General features: G+C 47.2%; 1 protein-coding gene across 1 annotated transcript; it reads left to right on the top strand.

Moving 5' to 3' along the window:
• The first annotated feature begins 200 nt into the window (after positions 1-200).
• LOC149344320 (uncharacterized) lies at positions 201-18,381 on the top strand. Its single transcript, XM_089542598.1, has 3 exons — positions 201-962; positions 11,635-11,866; positions 15,838-18,381. Exons 1-3 carry the CDS (start codon positions 744-746, stop codon positions 16,539-16,541), a joined length of 1,155 nt encoding a protein of 384 aa, XP_089398724.1. The 5' UTR covers positions 201-743; the 3' UTR covers positions 16,542-18,381.
• Positions 18,382-19,866: the final 1,485 nt, after the last annotated feature.

Genomic DNA, 19,866 nt, shown 5'->3' with positions numbered 1-19,866 from the left:
CTTCAAGTCTTTCAAGGACAAACCCGTCAGGACACTCGTATCCGACGACGAGTTCAGGTGCCTACTGTCATTGTGTTTTTTTGTCTGCGAAATGCGCGATCTGAGATCTGCTGGATGAATTTCTGAAAATCGCCTTCTGCGAAACCTCTCGCCCCGAGATAAAATAGGCGTGGCGATGCCCCTAATGATTGCGTAGCACGTCAATTTCAACAGGCTGCATCGGATCAACAACTGTGTGTCGTTCGGGTATTTTACCTAGCTGTAGTTTTATAAGCCGATATGTGCCTTCTAGGTCTTGTCTTTGCATCTCATTATTTTTCTGCTCTGCTGCAGCACAGACGTTTCGTGTCATGCTTTTGTAACGTAGCATGCTGTTGAACGATATGTAATCCAATGTCTCGCACAGCACCGACAACAGCCACGGCGCTGTGCTTACTGTTCACGGAAGCTAAATATGGTAACTATGCGAGCTTCAAATCTCACTGCTGCAGTAGGTTAACTTTCAGGTTGCAAGTAAAGTAAGAAAGTGTGCTGTAGGAATGTTCATTCGTGCCTCAGTGGGATCAAACAAGCTTCTTTTTCCTTGTTGCCGTGAAATTTTTCATTTCCTTATAGATACATCTTCATTCCGCACGTGCTAAGCTGTGAATACTCCAAGATACGAGGCCTGAATCTTCATTGCGCTGCTCTGAACACTTTTTCTTCCCTACGCGGCCGTCTGTTGAGGCAGGTCCCACTGCACCATGGTGGGCAACGAGATGGCGGGCATCATCGAGTCGCTGGAAAATGTGCCCGAGCTGATCGAGCGGCTGAATAGGAACGCCCACTTCCACCAGCGCATACGCGGGGTCATGCCGACGCACTTCACCAACTTCTGTCAGGTCTTCATGGACGTGCTGATCGCCAACCATGAGGACCTCATGAAGCCGCCCACCGAGCTCGCCTGGAGGAAGTTTTTCGAGGTACGCAAACGTCATTTGTCGAATCACGGTATGTGACTAAAGAGTTATATTCTTCTAGCCAGTCAGGAGAGTCAACTATGGCGCTAGCGCAAGGGAACACGACGACACAGAACACACTCAACTTTATTTTTGTGCAGCCACCCGCCGTATATACGCCATAATCATGAGCCTGACCACGTTCACTGCAGGACAAAAGCGTCTCCCATATCCCTACACCAACCAGTTGTCAAAGAAAGAAAAAGCACAAATGCTTATCCTTACAGGGAAAGACGGAAAACTAAGTGGGAGCTCAGTCTGATGACTAATGACTAGGGGTGTGCGAATATCAAATTTTTCGAATACGAATCGAATACGAATACTTAGTTCCGAATATCGAATCGAATATCGAATAGTGAAGGAAAGACGCATTTAACCACTTCAAAACATTTATTTGAGCATCCAAGAACATCAGAGCTCAACTATCAATAAGTAAATGAACACAAAAGGTGTGTGTGGCTGCACAGAAAGTATCGAAGTCTAGAACATTATTCTTAGAAGAGTGAAATTTTCAGAGAAAATGGCTAGTACACAGCACTGATTGAATCTAGCATGCCATCAGCGCAAAAGTGCGTTGCTGGGATGAACATTAAAGGTTGTTGTGAAGAAAAACCGGCTGCTCCACATGGTCAGGCAGGAGTCGTTCCCTTCTAGCTGAAACGACTTCTCCAGAGACAGGTAATTCCCTCTCACTTGGCACTGAAGTGGCAGATACTGTGAGGTACTTCGTGCACAGCTTTGACTATATCAGCTTCGCAGGTATAGCCACAAAGAAGCTCACAAGCACAGTCAGCTATGGCATGTCCCAACATTACGCATGGCTCTGGACGTCGCCAAGTTATGTCTATGTCAATTGGACTTGCGCACCGAAATGTACGCCGGCGCTCGCAATAAAATATTCGGCTAAATACGAATATCCGCACGGGATCGAATAATCGAAACAACACGAATACTTAGATTTCGAATCGAATACGAATAGCAAAAATCTAATATTCGAATTATATTCGAAAATTCCGAATATTCGCACACCCCTACTAATGACCTATCGTTAAAAAGTCTAGAACGATATCGCCGCGCACTGGCAACTGATTGCTGGATGGATGGACTGACGGAAGAAAGAAAAGAGCGTCCCCTTCGAAACGGGGTGGTGGCAACTGCTACCATGTTCGGATTTTTTTTCTTCATGTTTCGTTAACACTGTTATCGGTACAATAAATCTGTCTATGAATTTCCTATTTTATATAAATACATTTATGAATCCTGCGTTTCTAAATTTATGTCACCTGTCTGCTTTTGAGCTATCGATATTTCAATCGCTTTCTGATAATTTATACCGCAGATTTATTCACATGACCATTGTTATGTCTTGTGGAGTTGTAAGAGGGGGATAATTACGTCCTCCAAGATTTACCGCGGCTGACAGCGTTCAAAACCACAGACCCCAACCTGTCATCGCGTACGCTACCGTGGGTCCGCCGACCTTAGCGGGTCTTCCTCTCACGGAAAAAAAGGAACGACACTCTGACCGACACAAACAGGCATTTATTAATGCGAAGGCATTGGATATGGCTCAATCTCAAGGTCATGCCCGCAAAACGTGTCGGCAAAATGTGTCTGCACTATGACGTCGCAACTTGAATTTGTGATTGTGAGTGTGATGCAATTGAGCAATAAATTAGTGATCTAATATGTCGTGATGAAGTTTGATTACGTCATGTCGTTAATTAGTTAATTGTAATTAAAATAAGCAGTGCCATCTAAGAAAAATGAAATAAGGCAAATGAGATTTAAGATGATAATGATTATGAAAATTGATGATGAAGGTGATGACGTCATATAAAAGTCTCTTCACAACTTGGCGAAAAATTGTCGCAGTCACGTGAGAAGCGATGACGTCATATCAAAGTCACGTGACAAGATGATTTGCAGAAAGGAATTATGAGAAAGTAGGTTGCATGAGTTTAATTTTTAAAAAAAACTGCGTGTTACAACGCTAATAGCAGTGATTTGCGAGATTTGAGTTTTGCACCACAGAATTCTAGGAGGTTCGGTTGACGTCATATCAAGTGACGTGGTTGCATAGTGTATATAGGAGGCGACTTCCGGGCCAAGTCAGTCGTTCCTTTGCCGCAGACGAGTGCGCACGTTCGCTGCATATGTGTTGAATGCTGCGATCCCCCTCACTGCAGCAGCACGTGATTTCGCATATCTCTAGTGGGGGTCGCCGAACTGCTCTTAAGTGTTTTTGCGACAATAACGCCAGCTAGCAACAAAATACGCTAAGGAATAGATTTTGCCCTACTCACGAGCAAGGTAACGAGTGAACGTTCGCCCATGCTAGGGCAGGGGAGGAGCTCCGGGAGAGGCTTCTAGTGATGCGGGAGAGCATGCCCCCCTCCCCCCCCCCCCCCCTCCAAGTGAGGTCTCGCCCCGCAGGCGGAGAGCGGAGCGCTACGGTGAGACGTCAGCACGAGTCGAGTTCCCCAATCGAAGAGCGAGTCCTATCCCGTGTGCGCGCAGCAATCACGCCGTCCTTGGCGCCCGTGTCGCTGGGACGCCGGCGCCCTCCCTTGTTTGTTAAAGGGGCCCTGAAAGGGGCTCTAATAATGTTGCGGTATGGCTAGGATGATAAAGGACGGCGCTGCACAATTATCCTCCTGCAAGAACTTTTTAAAGCGTTTTGTGGAAGCTGAGTTATCTGCCGTTAAAATTTGAATTTCTGCGTTTTTGCGCCTTTCTCTCTCCTCTCTCCTCTCGTCACTTTCACACTCTGAAATGTCGGCGATCCTCCGCTGGCCCCACCCGCTCTGCCCCTCCGCCGGCTACTGACGCGTGGGGGAATTCCCCGGGGTCACGGGGTGCAGTGCGCGGTAATATTTTTTCTTGAAGACCAGCACTTCAAGAAACGAAGGAAACGACGACACCGAAAGAGACGACGACACCAGCGCCCGTGTCGTCTTCTCTTTAGTTGGTCCTTTGTATGTTTAGTGCAGGTCTTCAAGAAGAGCCATTTCCAACTCGCCGAATACAGCGTGCTGTTAAAGAACTGGAATAGCTGTACCTGGGGGCGGAGATTCCTGCAGCGTGCATGGTAGCTGCGTGACGTCAGAAAGAGTTGGCGCGGCGATCCAATGATAGCCCTCCTCTGCTGACGTAAGGAGTACCGCATGACGCATTGCGCGCGGATTCCGGCAAAAGCCCGGCGCCACTGGTTGTCCCGAGGCGTAGAAGCGCGAATTAAAAAAAAAATGTTGTAAATAATCGACTCGCTTTGGAGGTCTTGTACGCGGCATGAACGCTCGGCGGCTTAATCTACATAATGCAAGCATATTAAAGCCAATCTCAGATTCCCTTTTCAGGGACCCTTTAAAGGTAACTGAGTAGGGAGGTTGCATAGCGGGAAAGCAAACCTCAGGGGACGAGCGGGGTAGTCCCCACAGTCTAAATTTTAGTGCCTCAGGGAGAGTGACTGTGCCTGCATCGACATCAGGATGGATACCGCCACGGTTGCATAACGGTTTAACAGCGCCACATCGTGGCTATGCACTGCTGAAAAAGAATCCTCGCGTGTTACGCGAACGCAACAATCTTGGGTCAAGGGGACGAAGAATGCACAAGAATCGTCTCTGGTTAAGCTGAAGTCTCTTAATGATTTGAAAGCAGCGACACTCTCTTCCTCGTGGCGCTTTCTTACTCGATTCGCTTATCCTGCCAGCTGCCTGCGGCGCACACGGCTTGGTTTTTTCCTAAGCTCCCGCTGGCCGATCGCAAGAGTCAAAACCGCGCGTCTTTTGGAGCCAGTTCAGCGCCGCAGTGAGGAACTTTGAAAAACGGGCGATAACAACATCGAGAATGCTGAAAGTAATGTGTATGGTTGTATTTTATTGTTTTAAGCTGTGTGAACAGGACGCGCTCTAGTAATGCAGGCGTTTGGGCAAGTTGGTTTCGTAATTTAGGCACTTCCCTTGCCGGAAGATAAGCTGTTTCATCATGTACGTCGGATCTATTACTGTCTTCGGCTCATGCCCATCTGTGTTTGGCTTTGTTTAGTCTGTCTGCGCACATGCAAAGCAGGTTTTTTACTCAGAAGGAAAGAGGCTTGGCCTTGTTCGTTCATGAATCCGGGAAAAAATGCAGCACAAAAAAAGACAAGGACTGAAAACGACTGAGACTTCTGTCACCAAAAATGTGACAGAAGTCAAAAAGGCGGCAGCATGTGCAAAGAAACCTGGCGAACAATTAGTTAACAGCGTTGTACGAGGTCTGTTAGAAAAATATCCGACTTTATTTTTTTTTGCGAACACCTGATGGATATGAGACAAGCGCGCTTGCATCAGGCGACCTTGAACCTTCATGCGCATGCATGAATTTTTTCCCGCCTGCCGATAGCGTCAGTCGCTGGGAAGCAGCGTTTGAGTGAGGCAGTGTGCAGTGCTCTCGTCGGTTTTTTATTGCAAGGAAAATGCCAGAGTGAAAGGAGCAGCGCTACTGCAACAAATTTTGCCATAAACTTGGCGACAGCCGAGTGGAAACCATTCGAAATATTCAGACGGCTTTCGGTGAAGATGCTATGAGCAGCACACAGTTTAAGCAGTGTTACAATTGTTTTAAAGATGGCCGCACATCGGTGGAGAACGAGCCACGCTCCAATCGGCCATCAACATGCCAAAATGACAAGGTCATTGCCGAACTGAACGCTATGGTGATGCGGGACTGTCGCGTGACTATCCGAGAAATTGAGGAAGAGGTGGACATGAGCAATTTCTCCGCACATTCCATTATCACCGAAGATATGGCCATGGAGAGAGTTTCGGCGAAATTCGTGCCGAAGCTGCTCACGGTGGAGCAAAAGCAGCTTCGTGTTGAAGTCTCACAGGACATGCTGGATTCCGCAAACAGTGACCCCGACTTCATCAACATCATAATCACTAGTGACGAGTCTTGGATGTACAGGTACGACCCGGAAACCAGATCCCAGTCGTCAGAGTGGAAGCATTCCACGTCACCAAGACTTAAGAAGGCCCGCCAATTGCGCAGCAATGTGAAAGTGATGCTGACTGCTTTCTTTGACACCCTCTGTGTGGCAGACCACGAGTACGCACTCTACAGGGTCAAACAATGACCAAAGAGTACTACAGGGATGTCCTCCGTTGCCTACGTGATGCTGTGCGGCGCAAGAACCCGGAGCTGAGGTCAACAGGAAATTGGCGCACCCATCGCGCCAATGCTCCTGCACATTCCTCGCACTCGAATCAGATTTTTTGGTGAAAAACCAGACTCCTGTAGTTCAACAGACACCTTACTGTCCTGATATGGCCCCTGCGATTTCTGGCTGGTTCCCAAAATCAAAAGGCCATTGAAAGGAGCGCGATTTCAGACAAGGAAGAACATTATGGCTGCAACGACAGCTGAGCTAAACTCCATTCCGAAAAGGGCCTTTTCGGAATACTTCCCACAATGGCAGCACCGCTGGGAGAAGTGTGTGGAGTCCCAAGTAGACTACTTTAAAGATGACTAGGTTTGCAACGCTCCAGTTATGCAAGCTTTTTTTCAACGGCCAAAGGTCGGATACTTTTCTAACAGACCTCGTATATCAGATACCTCTTTCCTGCGGCAAGCAACATGTAAAACACACAGGCAGATGCTTGTATAATAGGCTTCGGGAGCATGCGCGTGACGGGAAGAACATAAGTGGGAATTGTACTGTCAGCGCACTGCCGCGTTTGTCAATGCACACTCCTTCTAAAAAAAAAAAAGTGTGGTTTTAAAAGTGCACAAAAACTGGCTAACGCATGAAATCATTGAGGCTGAATGGATTTCACTTTTGCAAATGGACTCTGTAAGTAGCCCTTCTGGTGTGCATTTGCCAAATGAGCTTGCTTACGTACTTGGGTGATATGCTTTGCTTGTGCAATTCACTGTTGGTTAAAATGTGTCGGCGCTGTTGCTTACGCTCATGTGCACCCGGCTGTGGTCAGACAACTTTCACCGAGTAAAATCCAGTTGTTTCCTGCGTCCTCCTGTCTACTCCTTCCTCTTGTGAACTTGTCTTTTCCGCTGGTTGTTTCCGTATCCTTACTAGCCCCATTATGCGAAAAGCCGTCGGCATCTGTGTGTGTGCGGGAATGCATGGTGCAAAGAAGAGGGGAACCACGCCGCAGGGAGGAGCGCCAGCTGGCGTGTGATAGCATCGCAACCCGAAACGGCGCGCACAGTACGCATAGGGAGCGCCATACCCGTGAGCAGGAGGGCGTGGGTTGGCAGCCTAACACTGGTGGTCGTCCATGTGGCGGTAATTTTTAAGGCGAAAGCCTTTAATGTCTCATCGTTGTAAGCAGCAGTTGTCGACGAGAATGTCACGCTTTTCAGTTGGTCGAAACGGTCGTGACGTCACTGTGCGCCAATTTCAAACGGGGCCAATTGTACTTTGGCTAGTAACCATGCAACCAATTGAAGGGACCATATAGTGATGCTCCAAGTAAGTGGGACTGAGCTTAGTTAATTGCTTAATCACCCAATTAGCCTAATTAACTTCTCTAGTCAGGCCATATAAGTAAATAAAACCTAGTAAGAAATTGGTCGAGCTCGGGAATCGAACCCCGGTCTTCGGAGTGCGAGACGAGCATGCTATCCACTCCGCCATGCCAGCTCGATGGTTTGGAATGAACAAAGGCACGTCTAGTGAATACGGTGTCTTCGCTCACTGCCATCCTCCTCCCTTCCCTTCCGGCGAGGTTTAGGTGTCCACCGAGATATGAGAGAGAAATACATTTCCTTTCCTCAAAAACCAATTTACCGACGAGCGAGGCGTAGAACCGAATGGGCGATGGCGTTCTATGGACTTCCTGGCAGCGTTGCAAGACGCTCTCGCGTTCCACTCTTAGAGGCGAAGCTTAACATCTTAACCACACATCAGTGACCACACTTTAGGTCAGAAAAGTGCACCCCCCCCCCCCACTTAATTTTGACGGGTGTCCACCCAGATATGTGAGACAGTTACTGCGTAATTTTCTTTCCTCAAATACAAATTTTCATTTTCTTCATTACGGGCCATCTTCGTCTTTCTTCTTTCACTCCCACTTCCTCCGTTCCTCTACGGTGCGGTTCAGGTGTCCACCGAGATGACAGAGATTTACTGCGCCATTTCCTTTCCTCAAAAACCGTTGCGTTGAAACGGCAAGGCATCGCGCCGAACGGGTGGTGGCGTTCCGTGGACTCCCTGGCAGCGCTACAACACGCTGTCGCGTTCCACTCCTAAAGGCGAAGCTTAAGCTTAAGCTTAATTAGCAGTTAATCAGTATTAAGGCATTAATCAGTAATTAACCATTAATTAGTGATTTGTCATCACTTAGTAATTAGTACTCAATTACATGTGACGCCACCAGTGCCACAGAAGCACTGAAAGTGGTGCGGAAAACGCTTTCGCCTCTACGCACTTTAGACAGTCAAAGTGCCCCCTGAATTTTTCCGACTATCGTATCAGAATTGTGACGTAACCTTTAGTCGTACACTTGGCGTCGTACAATTCTCGTCGCATATAGCGTAAGTTTCTTAGTAGGCTACCTTGCCACAGGGATTCGAACCTGCGACATATGTACCTCCAACTGCATGCCTTTCCCCGGCTTTCGTTTCAAAATTGTTCCTCAACCGTGAGTCGTACAGCGCTCCGTGTGGCGTCATTCAACTTGTAGTTGCACATGACATACATCTGCTAGTCAAGTTTGAGTCTAGCTTGCGACAGTTATTCGAATCGAGTGTCCGAGTGTTTCATCCGGACCTCCGTGGGTTGAGCGTTTGTGGAATGAACGTCCGGAGCCGTGTCTTCGTTTCATTTCTCAGTGCGGAACCTGTGTCTGGGTCCAATGCACTCGATGACACTAATCCTTTAGCTTTCACAGCAAGCAAGCTGTCTTAAGTGGCCTTTAAATTATTTATATACTGTACAAATGTGACAGCAAAATTCTATGAACGGTTAAGTAGCCTTAAGCCCCTTATCTATCGCATTGAACGAACGTTCCTCAGTGGGTGAAGGATAGCGCGCTCGGCTCGCCACCCAAGGGCAGTGGTTTGAGTCCAGGCTTTTCTTCTCAGCACAATTGCTTTTATTTCTTCAGAGGAGCTACGGGGGTGAAATGACGTGACTACCCTGTGGACCAGTGAAGAATTGCGCAGTGACGCTATCGCTGTTGTAATTTATTATCGTTGGGGAGTGTTTGAATTACTCATGCTAGTTCACGTGGTTGTGACGTAACAGAGTCATCGACCAATGGGAGTTTCGTCCCTACACCAACATGTTTTTTGGCTAAGATGTGCTTTAATGCTAACACGTAAAGGCATGACCAATGAGGAGCAAGGATAAAAATTTATAATCACTGCACTTCTTAAAGACGAGCAATGAGAACGGCGCATTACCTCCTAACAAACGTTGTTCTTCGTCAAAACAAAGTTCCTTCTTCCAAAGTTGTGGAGCCACTACTGCCTGCGTAAGTCGTCATGCTTTTCTTGGTGATATTCAAAAACTCTGTGTGAAAAAGCCTCTTAAAGTTAAAAGCGTCGCAGGACACTATAGCCTACTGGAAAGAAAGCACAGCTTTCAACGCTCGCTATGCCGAGCATAGGAGAGAAATAGCCTCAGCGAAAAAAGAAATCTCAGCAAAAGTAAAGTTACGCGTGTACCAAGCACAATGGTGGGGAGAATCAATCATCGTCCAGGAAAGCGAGCGGGAATCCAGCCCGTCGGTGGTGGCCGAGTTTAAAGAGTGGCGGCACTTTTAAATCATCAAGGGACTTCAGATTTAAGGCTGGCTAAGCAGACTTGCAATGACATCTCGTGCTAAGGATACAAAAACGGATACAATGAAAACTGGGACCCTAGCTGTATCGAGGCACTGAAGCGAAGACAAACTACTGTTTTTTACATACACTACCCCAGGATATCCTTCGGTAACATATTCAGGAACTGCAAGGAAAACTAGGGCCCCTAGCGAGCGCAGGCTTGCAGTGCCACGTCGTGGTTGTGTGTGTCACGATAAGAAGTGATGAGTTTTACAAGCTTCCTTGTGCACGGAAATATTTTTGCAACTGCCTCTATCCACTGTGGCCCCTATTTGGTTGTACTACTCAGCCGTAAAGAGTTAGTGAGCCAGAAAGTTTGCATATTGTGTTGTAAAGCGCGGAGAAGAATGCTTTCCAAGACTTTCGTTTAAATATTTGCCTGATCAGTAGTAAGACATTTAGCGCTGCTTTAAAAGTTTCAGCTGCTGTCTGCTGTCTAGTACAGGCAGGCTTCATAACCGGAAAAACTAGCGGGAAGTAGCAAGAGTGGCGGCAAAAAGTTAGGCAGGGTTTAACAATGGTTATACCCAATGGTCGAGTGATAGCTCCGGCATGGCTAGACAGACGGTCCCAACTGCTCTTCTTCCATGGCTAATGAGTCAAGCGCGGCTACGCGGCGTTTGTATGCGAACGATACGTTGACATCACGTCGCATGACCTGACAGGAGGGCCGCCTCACTAAACTCATTTAAGATGAAATTTTGAAAGACAAAGGTCAAGTTTCAAAGGGCAAGCCACCGTGGTGGACATGAATGAGGCACCACGGTGCACCTTTCGTAGACATGGCACACCATGGCGTTTTAACTTGGTTAAATCTATTGTGGTTCGAAAGCATTCTCAAATCACCTAGGTGATATTTTGGCAATAGCCCTGGCCAAATTTGGTGGTCGCCATTTTTTCTGGCATGCTCAGTTACGGTTGGAAATCGATTTTGTCCAAATCAAGCAAGGTCAAGTTTCGAATGTGGTCCGGGCCAAATTTTGGTAATGACCCGGAACAAATTTGGAGCTCATCATCATCTCGGGCACGCTCAGTTATGGTTGGACATCGATTTTGGTCCAAATAGGCCAGGGCCAAAATTCGATCCTGGCCTGAGCCGAATTTGGAGATGACCCGGGCCAAGACCAAGATCAAAGGCCATGCCACTATAGTGTACATGGCTACCATGGTGAATCGTGGTGGCCGTGGTATGTCCCCTGTTATGCGTAGTTTGACAAAGTGAGGCTGTGGCCGCGCTGGCATATCAAGGTCAGTCAAAGACAAGGATCGCACCGACTGGGAGATCGACCTTTGCATCTAACAGAGCTATCGCTCTAAAATGCGAATTCACTAACTAAATGTAACGACCAAAATGTGCTCGAGTCCGTCGTGGTGGGTGATTAAGAAACATTATTCACTGCGAAATCTTGGCAACAACAGCGCGGTCGGAACACGGACAAGAAAGATTGACACAAACACAGGCGCTGTGTCAATTTTCTTGTCCTTTTTCCGACCGCGCTGTTGTCAAGAGGTGTAACCAACAAGCCAGCCACTGTATATGAAGCGGTGAGAAATGCTGGAGTCCCGCCATGGGTAGGGTACCCTGTCCATGACTCCGGTAGGATACCACTTGCACGACGCCATCTTCTCCGACCTGTAATGTGTCGGAGCATTTGTAGCACCGCCTTGATTTTCTTAGTAAGTAGAATGATCGTGTGAGAGGAGCGTTCGCCATTTTAAGTGCGGAGGATCAAGATGTGTGGTCGATTTGGTTGTTGTTATAATGTTTCGTTCATATGGAGGTCTTCTCTCCTCGCCGAAGTTCTTCATGAGCGTCACGACGGCCGGGTACGAACAGGCGAAGCAGGCGTGCAAGTCGTCGGCCGCCGCCGACAGCTACAAGGTGGCCACGATGTCCTTAGCAAACGTGGCGATGCGAGCGGGCGGCGCTGGCACCCAGGCGGCGACCGCCAGGGAGCAGAGCACCGCCGGGGCTGTAGCCAAGACTGGCCCTGAGCTCGTCGCGGAAAGAACAGCGTCGACATCCGCAGGAGGTGAACCGTGCGAACGAAATAGCCACTTGGCAAAACTTCCTGGGTGAGGAGATGACAGCGATCGCAGTGTAACACGTAACACCGGCCTCTCACCAAGAATGTCCATGTACAGCCTTTTTCAAACGATACGAGCCCAATGGGTTTGCATCTGATCCTTGTTTGCGAGGCACCAGTAGGATTTCTGCAAGTCCTAGCGGATGGAGCAGTGAGGAATATTTGCTGACAGTGTCAGCAAAGCTCTTGGGCAGTGAAGTTTTGACAAATGCTGTTCATGGCCGTGGACATCGAATTATTGAGAGCAGTTAATTTGAACCTGCTGGAAATTGTCAGTTGCCATTAGCTCAGTGGTATTTTTCATTTAAGGCGTTCTGAATCGAGAGCTGGGCGTTCAGTCCTGGAGGTGGCCCTGTTGCTTTGAAACAGCACGACTGCACGCACCACAGTAAAAAAAAAAGTTCGCTTTAAGTTCACCTTAAGAGTGCTGCGCGACAGCTTTATAGAGGGGCATTAATTAGTGTCACGAATTAGCGACACTAATTAACTACGGATTGCTGTACTGTAATCTACACATTATGCGAGGCGAAAAGCTTGTACAAGACCTCCGTTTATGCGTACTGAACGAACGTTCTTTGGTGACATATAGGTAGCGTGCCTGGCTCGCTACCCAATGAACATAGGTCCAGTTGCTGCACTTCAGCAGCCATTTTTCTTTTAAGTGAAATTGAAATGCCTCCGATGTCACGAATTTCTCGACCAATGACTATCTCTGAGCCACGGCGTCAAGCCAGATTTTTCGCCCAACTGGACATTTAACGCTGTCACAAAAATACTTCGAAGCCAAAAAACCATATTACGTAATGTCATGGTGTTGCACAGCACGTAGCAAAATATTAAGAGAGCTATCCGGAAAATATTCGTTCCGACTGAATAGTGCCAGCTGGAGGCGCGGTTAAATCCTGCTTTGGAAGTTTTCTTGACGGACCTCTTGTGCGCATGCATGAGACACCGTTCTTGTTTTAATGTGAAAACATTACTAGTCCCATTACGAGAAAATCCAGCAGCGTGTGTGTGTCTTGTATGTGTGTCTGTGTAATCGCAGATTCCAGCGACTGCAAGAAAAATAGTGTGGCGTCATCAAGCGGCCTTATGACGCACGCAGCAATCCGAGCACCGCCACTTCAGACAATCCTATACATGTAGTTCTTCTATACATACTCGCCACTACCCTCCCTTCATTTGGCGCCAGTTTCCCCTACAATATTCGTACCAAAAGTATTACGCAACCGTCGGGTGGCCTCATAGGACTTCTCGTGACATATATAGCTTACATGTGGTAGTCAAGTCGGAGGTTAGCTTGCGATAGGGGTTCATACCGACGACATATACACCTTCAATTGTGTGCCTTCTCAGACTCTTTACCCCTTCCCTTAAGGTGCGTTTGAGGTGTTCACCGAGATGTGAGACGGTTACTCGCCAGTTCCTTTCCTCAAAAACCAATTTTCATATCAAAATTATGATGCAACCGTTTGACGTATAGCGTTACGGGTGTCATTCACCCAGGTGCGGTAATGTTTTCGCATTCCCACACGTAAGCAATCTTAAGTATCTGTGCGAATGTTTTTTTTTGTCAACTAGATATGCGATGATGTTATGTGCAATTTCGGGAGTGTATTCATGATGGCGTAGCGAATCCATCACCGCCTACGCAAGTTCAGCGTCAGCAAAGCTTGGTCAGAGGCTGCTTGGCATAGCATCGTACACAAGTTCTGTTGGCTTGTACGTTCATCTTTTTCGAAAGAAACGCCCAGTGACTGTTAAAGAAATGTTTTATGATTGTCCCATTTTCTATTAATGAAGGAACTTCATTTTCAACTAGAAAATGAAGCTATTCACGAAATTATTGAAATTATTCACGAAATGGTCGGAAACAATCGCGCGTTACTAGGTAGATAAAATTTTGTTTCACGGTTGGTCTCAGCTGAGTTCATGCACCTTGTGGGAAATCTTTATTTTGACCGGGATTCCGGAACTGATTAGCGACGCCATCTACAAAAATGACCGATTGGCAATAGGAGAACTACGAGACGAGCTCGGTATTCTACTTACTAGAGTTTGTGAAAATTTCTCGCAGGCTTTAGGCATGAGGCAACCAGAGGTTGAACACTCTGACAACTCACCTCAACCAGAACAACGCGCATGCCCTTTCACTGTGGCTGGTGTCGGGATATTTTGCAAAATGGGACGTCACGCTCGACATCGCTCTTTCGGAACAGAAAATGCTCTCTATGCTAATTTAATTTACGTTTACATTATTTGGCTGTCAGATAACTTAGGACTGCCTCTTTGAAATAAAAAAGAGTGAAAATTCGGTAGCAGACCATCTACAGAAAACAGGAAGATGAGTCAGGTCATTGAGCTTCCAAGCGGAGTACGTTAAAGTAGAACGAAGCCACTGTTTCATTCCATTCATTACGTATTCCAGGTTCTCGCAGATTTATGAAAAAAAGAAACAGTCAGATAGTGAACGGGCAAGCTGCTTGCCCTACTGCAAAGCAATGTACAAATCATGATGCTCACGGTAGCTGTACGTCTTAAAACCTTTTACCTGCTTTGCGTATTTGGAAGGTCGCAGACAGGTTCATAACGCAAAACTGTCTTTTATCTAATTCGTGCAACATCATTGCAAATGCGTTTTGTTTTGAAATATAAATACAGCAGCACTCAAAAACAAGCCTGCAGCTACTCCTGCACAGACAGTCGAAGTAACGCGAACTCTAAGATGGGGCAGAAGCTTGAAGGCTAATGAAGTTGCCTGACTTAAATGACGAGAACACAGCTGGTTGCTGAACAGAAAATGGTAGGGCTAACGTTTAAAGACGGGAAGAAAGCTGAGTGGGTAAGCAAACTGGAGATATTGTAGCGTAAATGAAGAACAGGGCATATGATATGCAAGACTTAAAATGAATGGATGATAACTGGTGGTCCCTAAGGGTCACGGAGTGCAATTCCGAGAGAAAAACGTGTCATGGGGCGGTTGAAAGCCAGAGGAGCGGATGGGATTAAAAAGTTTGCGGGGATCAGCTAGCCGGGAAGGCAGTGGCCTGGGTTCAAACCGCGGACTAGGACAAATTTTTCTTCAACTACGAAGTTTCTGTTCAAGCTGTATAACGTACCTTTGTAGCCATATATGGCTGCGCATGGGTAAATTCTATTGAGTACTTGCTCATTTATTAGAAAACAAGTGCATCTTGGTTTTTCCCGCAAATATTGGACCAAGTTAGCGCCAGCCATCATTGGGCAAACCTATTTAAAGGTGAGTGGAGGAGGCCTTTGTTCTGCAGAGAAACTAGGTTACTAGAGACCACAGACTTCTGATGCAGTTCATACACTTCAAACACGAATAGGCCTATATGCGAGAAAAAAGAGAGTAAGCTGTCGTCTAGAGCACAACCATTTGGGGCCAGGGTATGCTGACCAAATTCCGGCGTAGATTTCGACCGCTAAACATACAAAATGCTTACCTTTGACAACAGAGCTGTATTCCCACTGCAAAGTATAGTAACGTGATGCATTTAGCAATGAGAGGAGGCTGTTAAACGTGGCACTGCTAGTCTGGAGGTATAGAAACAGAGGAGCTTGAAACCTTGGTTAAAAACTTCGTAACTGCTAGAACCTCGCATGATTCTAAGGGGGAATTTGTTTCCGTTACCAACCGTAAGTATTCCGTATTTTCAGTGGTGAAAATCTACACCAGGTCTTGGGCAGCAGACCCTGCCCGGTAAAGGGAGAGCGCTGGAACACAGTTTATGGTCTTTTACTCCTTTCGTGTAGCATGGAAAATATTTCTCCCCTTGAGGCGGCCATTTTGTAGCTCCGTATCCGGAGGCGATTTCATGGATGGTGAATCTTACGCTCTATAGAGTTCTGGCCTTCCGCAGGAAACCTTCGCCGTCTCTTCTTTGCCCTTGCAGGAGCGGCTTCTGCCAGTCGGAAGGGCCACAGTGCTTCTCGGAAGCTGGGAGAAGACTTGTCCCAGAAGGTCCACAGAGCGAGCATGAGCAGCGGGATTCCTCCCGCCACTGGCGCTCGCAGGGCCAGCTTGACCAATCCTGTGCCGGGACCAGGACATGATGTTCCTGAAACGGGGGCGGCGCAGGCAGAGCTGCCGTCTGGCTCTGACAGCGTAACCACCGACAGACGTGCGAACACCGGAAGTCGGGGATCGCGAGGATCAGCGGACGCCGGTGCATCGACTGCCGTCCCTGGATCGAGCGAGCCAGCACCGATTCCAGATAGGGATTCGGCTTCGAAAGGAGCCGAGGCACCACCGCAGCCTTCGGAAAAGGCTTCGCAGCCGGCTTCCAAGCGAAGGGGCAGCGCAAGCTCAAAGTCGGCTAGCGAAGGCTCCGGCGGGAAGCCAGCTGATGCGGACGCTTCGGCAGCGGTCCCGCGTTCGAAACGGAAGGCCAGCTTGGCCAGCAAATCGCCGCGCACCGAAGGCCTTGGGGGCAAGTCTACTGCCGACCCTGCCTCCGTGCCCAACAAGTCCTCGCTAAACTCCGCTTGCTCCAATAAGCTCGACGCCGCGGAGCAACCATCGCAGCAGCAGTCGAGGGGTGCTTCAGTGCAGCGCCGCCGTTTTATTGGCAACAAGGAAGAGGAAAAACCCAAGTAGTGCCGAACCTGTCCAGCGAAGGTGCTTAGGTGGCACTTTGATTCTCTTCTAACGAAACGCATAATAGAAACGCTAATTTAAACGCAAGATGCGATCTTGAGCAAGTGACCTTTTTATCAATTTGCAATGCCTGGTCGAAGCACAGGCTATGACTACCTGCTCGTCCGCACACTGCGCTTTACTCTACAGGCCTGCGAACCTTTTTGATCCGGTGTGGCCAAGAGTGTCTACTGCGAATGTACTTTTCACGGGAGGTTTTTGAGCACTCAGAGAATACGATGGCGGCATTTTATGTCACAGCTTTTTCTATTTTTGCGAGGATGCTCAAAACACACACAATGTAATTAAAGATAAGGATCGTAAGGGGGACGGGACTCGAAAGGAATAGGTAAAAAAAAAGTAGTGAGTAATAACTGCTTTCTTGCTGGGATGGATATTGAAATTAAATTATTTCTATATAGGAGATCATTGGAAAGACTGCCCTGAGGATTTATGCTCTTGGTGGGTTGTTCCTTGCTCTCCTTGTTGCTGTGGACTGCGATGAAAAGTTCCAGCATGAGAACCTAAGATAACCGATTTGAATATCTGGTTTTTTGCTTGGTTTAAGAAATATTTTTTGTCGCTCAGCTATAGGATTTCAATACAGGCTTTTTTAAGTTGAGCTGCCTGGAGATTAGAATACTGTGAGTGCTGTTATTGTCAAATTGAATAGTGGCGCAGATGCGATGAGCGATTTTCTTTTGGTGATAAAGTGAGACTGACGGGTTGCGTCTGTGTGGTGGCCGGGGTTATCCACCGAACTTTGTCAAGTCATCTGGAACTGTGAAATCTACACTGAAATCCGCCAGCAAAACGCCGAAGCGCTCCTGCCAGCTTCCACGCCTGAACTTCCATAGAACATGGTGGGCATCGGTGCCTTCCAGATTCGTAGCAAGCATCATCTCATCTGCGTGAAATACCACTCTCGGTACCCTGAGATAGCGCTTCTAGCTTCCACAACAGAAGACGCAGTCCTAAATCACTTCAAGGTCTTTTCAGCTCGTCATGGCATTCCCATGACTGTGGTGTCGGACAACGGCACTAAGTTTTTATTCTCGGAATTCGCGAAATTTGCAAAGTGTACGGCTCTACCCCCACCACTAGCAGCCCTTTATATCCTCAAGACAACCGTAAGGAGGTCTAGCCGTGCTGCAGGCAACTAAACCGCCGCTGAAGAAGGCTGAAGAACTCTATTGGCCTAAAGAGACAGGCCGGAACCGACAGGCTTCAGCCCATTGGAACTGCTCATTGGACGACGGCTGCGTCCACACGTTACGGCGATCCCCGTTCTCCTTTCACCGCACGACGTCGAGATGAAGAAGGCAACTCCAAAGAACCGCGAAGCCGTAGAGCGAGAAAGGCTAAATTTTAACCGTCGACACCCTTTGAAAGCTCTGCGCATCCTTGCACCCAAGACCCGAGAGCGGGTTATAAATCTTCGACTGCGAGAGGGAAGCACTACATCAAGCCGATACCACACGAGAGCCCCGGGAACAGGTCAAGGCCAAGCGCAAGCACGCCCTAAACTCTCTCGAATACACGCTTTCTGTTCACAGCCAGCTGTCTGGAAGTAGAGAGTCGTGTTTCTCCGCGCTCGCTCTGAACTCGCGATAGGCGAAGGTGGAAACGACCGGATGCTCTGACCACGGGAGTCGCTGACGAAGCTTAAAAGGTTTAAATTAGTCCATAATTTTCAATACATCGCGAGATTAATAGGCCTGGGGGTCATATAGTGCTTGAAAATACGTTCATTTATGACTTTTACATCACGGTCATGCAATAAAAGTGCTTCTATATACTGCGGCTAGAACGTAAGATTGTAAATCCATCTTAGCAGCGTACAGTCCTGCAGACTTCTGCTTGTTTCCAGTATGTAAGCTTAGCACAACAGAGCAGAACAAGCAAGTTAGAAGAATGGACGATCGCTAATTAAACAATAGTCTGTACGTAATGTCGAAAAATGTATTCAAAACAGGACTGAACGCCTCGCAGGACTCGCGCACTCGGGCGCGAGTCCTGCCAAATGACACTACGGCACCTCGTACACCTCGTAGCAGGTGGTGCATTTGGCCGAGCTATAGCTGTAAAAGCTCGCGTTGGTAAATTGATTTCCGCCTGATAGTGTCATGCCCAATTGCAGACATAAGGTTCTAATGAGGGAGGTGTACTGTTTTTTTACCGCCATTTCAAATCAAATCAAATCAGATCAAATTTATTTTCAACATTGATACAATGTTGATGGCTTCCGTGACAAAAAGCTGTAAGGACAGCTTGACTAGGTCAGGGAACCATTTTGGCAGCAGCGACTTCATATACACTACAATATGTCAAATACAAATGAAATGTGCAACAAAATACATACATCATATACACTACAATAATTCAAATACAAATGAAATGTGCAACAGAATACATACAGTGTGCTACTTACTGAGTACAATAGTTAAAATGCAAGTGAATATTGTAATGGAATACACGGACTTCATTCATCAACTTAACTACGCCAAAAAAGAACAATGTGCACTACAATAAAACTACGCAACAAACGAATAAAATTAGTACCATAAAGCGTTTTACACGTGAAATCCCGATGAGAAGGCAAACACACTCACTCTGTATGCCCAATTTCACAATTACCACTCAAAATCATAACGCAGTCTTAGAAAATTGCCCAAGAAACAAGCATGCTGCGAAATGCTGTGCGCGTTAGGGCAATGGAACCAGAAAATTCTGTTTTAATCTTGTTTAATAGAAATGGTAGAATATCTGTGAACATAGATTTTGCCATCTGCTTTCGTACGTGTTCACGTACCCTATCGTTAACACACCGTCTGTTCTTCAGGACTTTTAACAGCCAAATCTTGCTGTCTGTGAACATAGATATTGCCATCTGCTTTCATAACTTCCGGACTAGCCAGAAAGGTTTGCTATAAATTTGATATCCGGACAGAAACGGCAACTGCAAGATGTACCAGAGCCCATGAGGGGACCGCAAGTGCCAGTCACGAATTCTTTTCCCTATCTCTCGTCGGTGTTCTTGGATCCTGATCTTGACGTGGAGTGGTAGGGGCGGGTCTCGTGAGTCACCCTGGGGACGTACTTCGTGACTGGTGAGTTCAGACAGGTTTGCAGGTCTTCTGACGGTGAGACACTTGGATGGCTTTCCTTAAGAAGTTATTTGTAGCAATATGTGCACAACTGGCTTACATATCCTGAAAGATTTCGGTCTCTTCACTTTAACTAAAAATAAAACCTCAAACTTTTACAACTCCGGACCACCGCCGGC

Source organism: Amblyomma mixtum, chromosome 5 (genome assembly GCF_055824585.1).
Source record: "Amblyomma mixtum isolate Tamu chromosome 5, ASM5582458v1, whole genome shotgun sequence".
Classification (NCBI taxonomy): Eukaryota; Metazoa; Arthropoda; class Arachnida; order Ixodida; family Ixodidae; genus Amblyomma; species Amblyomma mixtum.
Note: the sequence above shows the minus strand (reverse complement) of the source record. Positions and strands in the feature narration are given on the sequence as shown.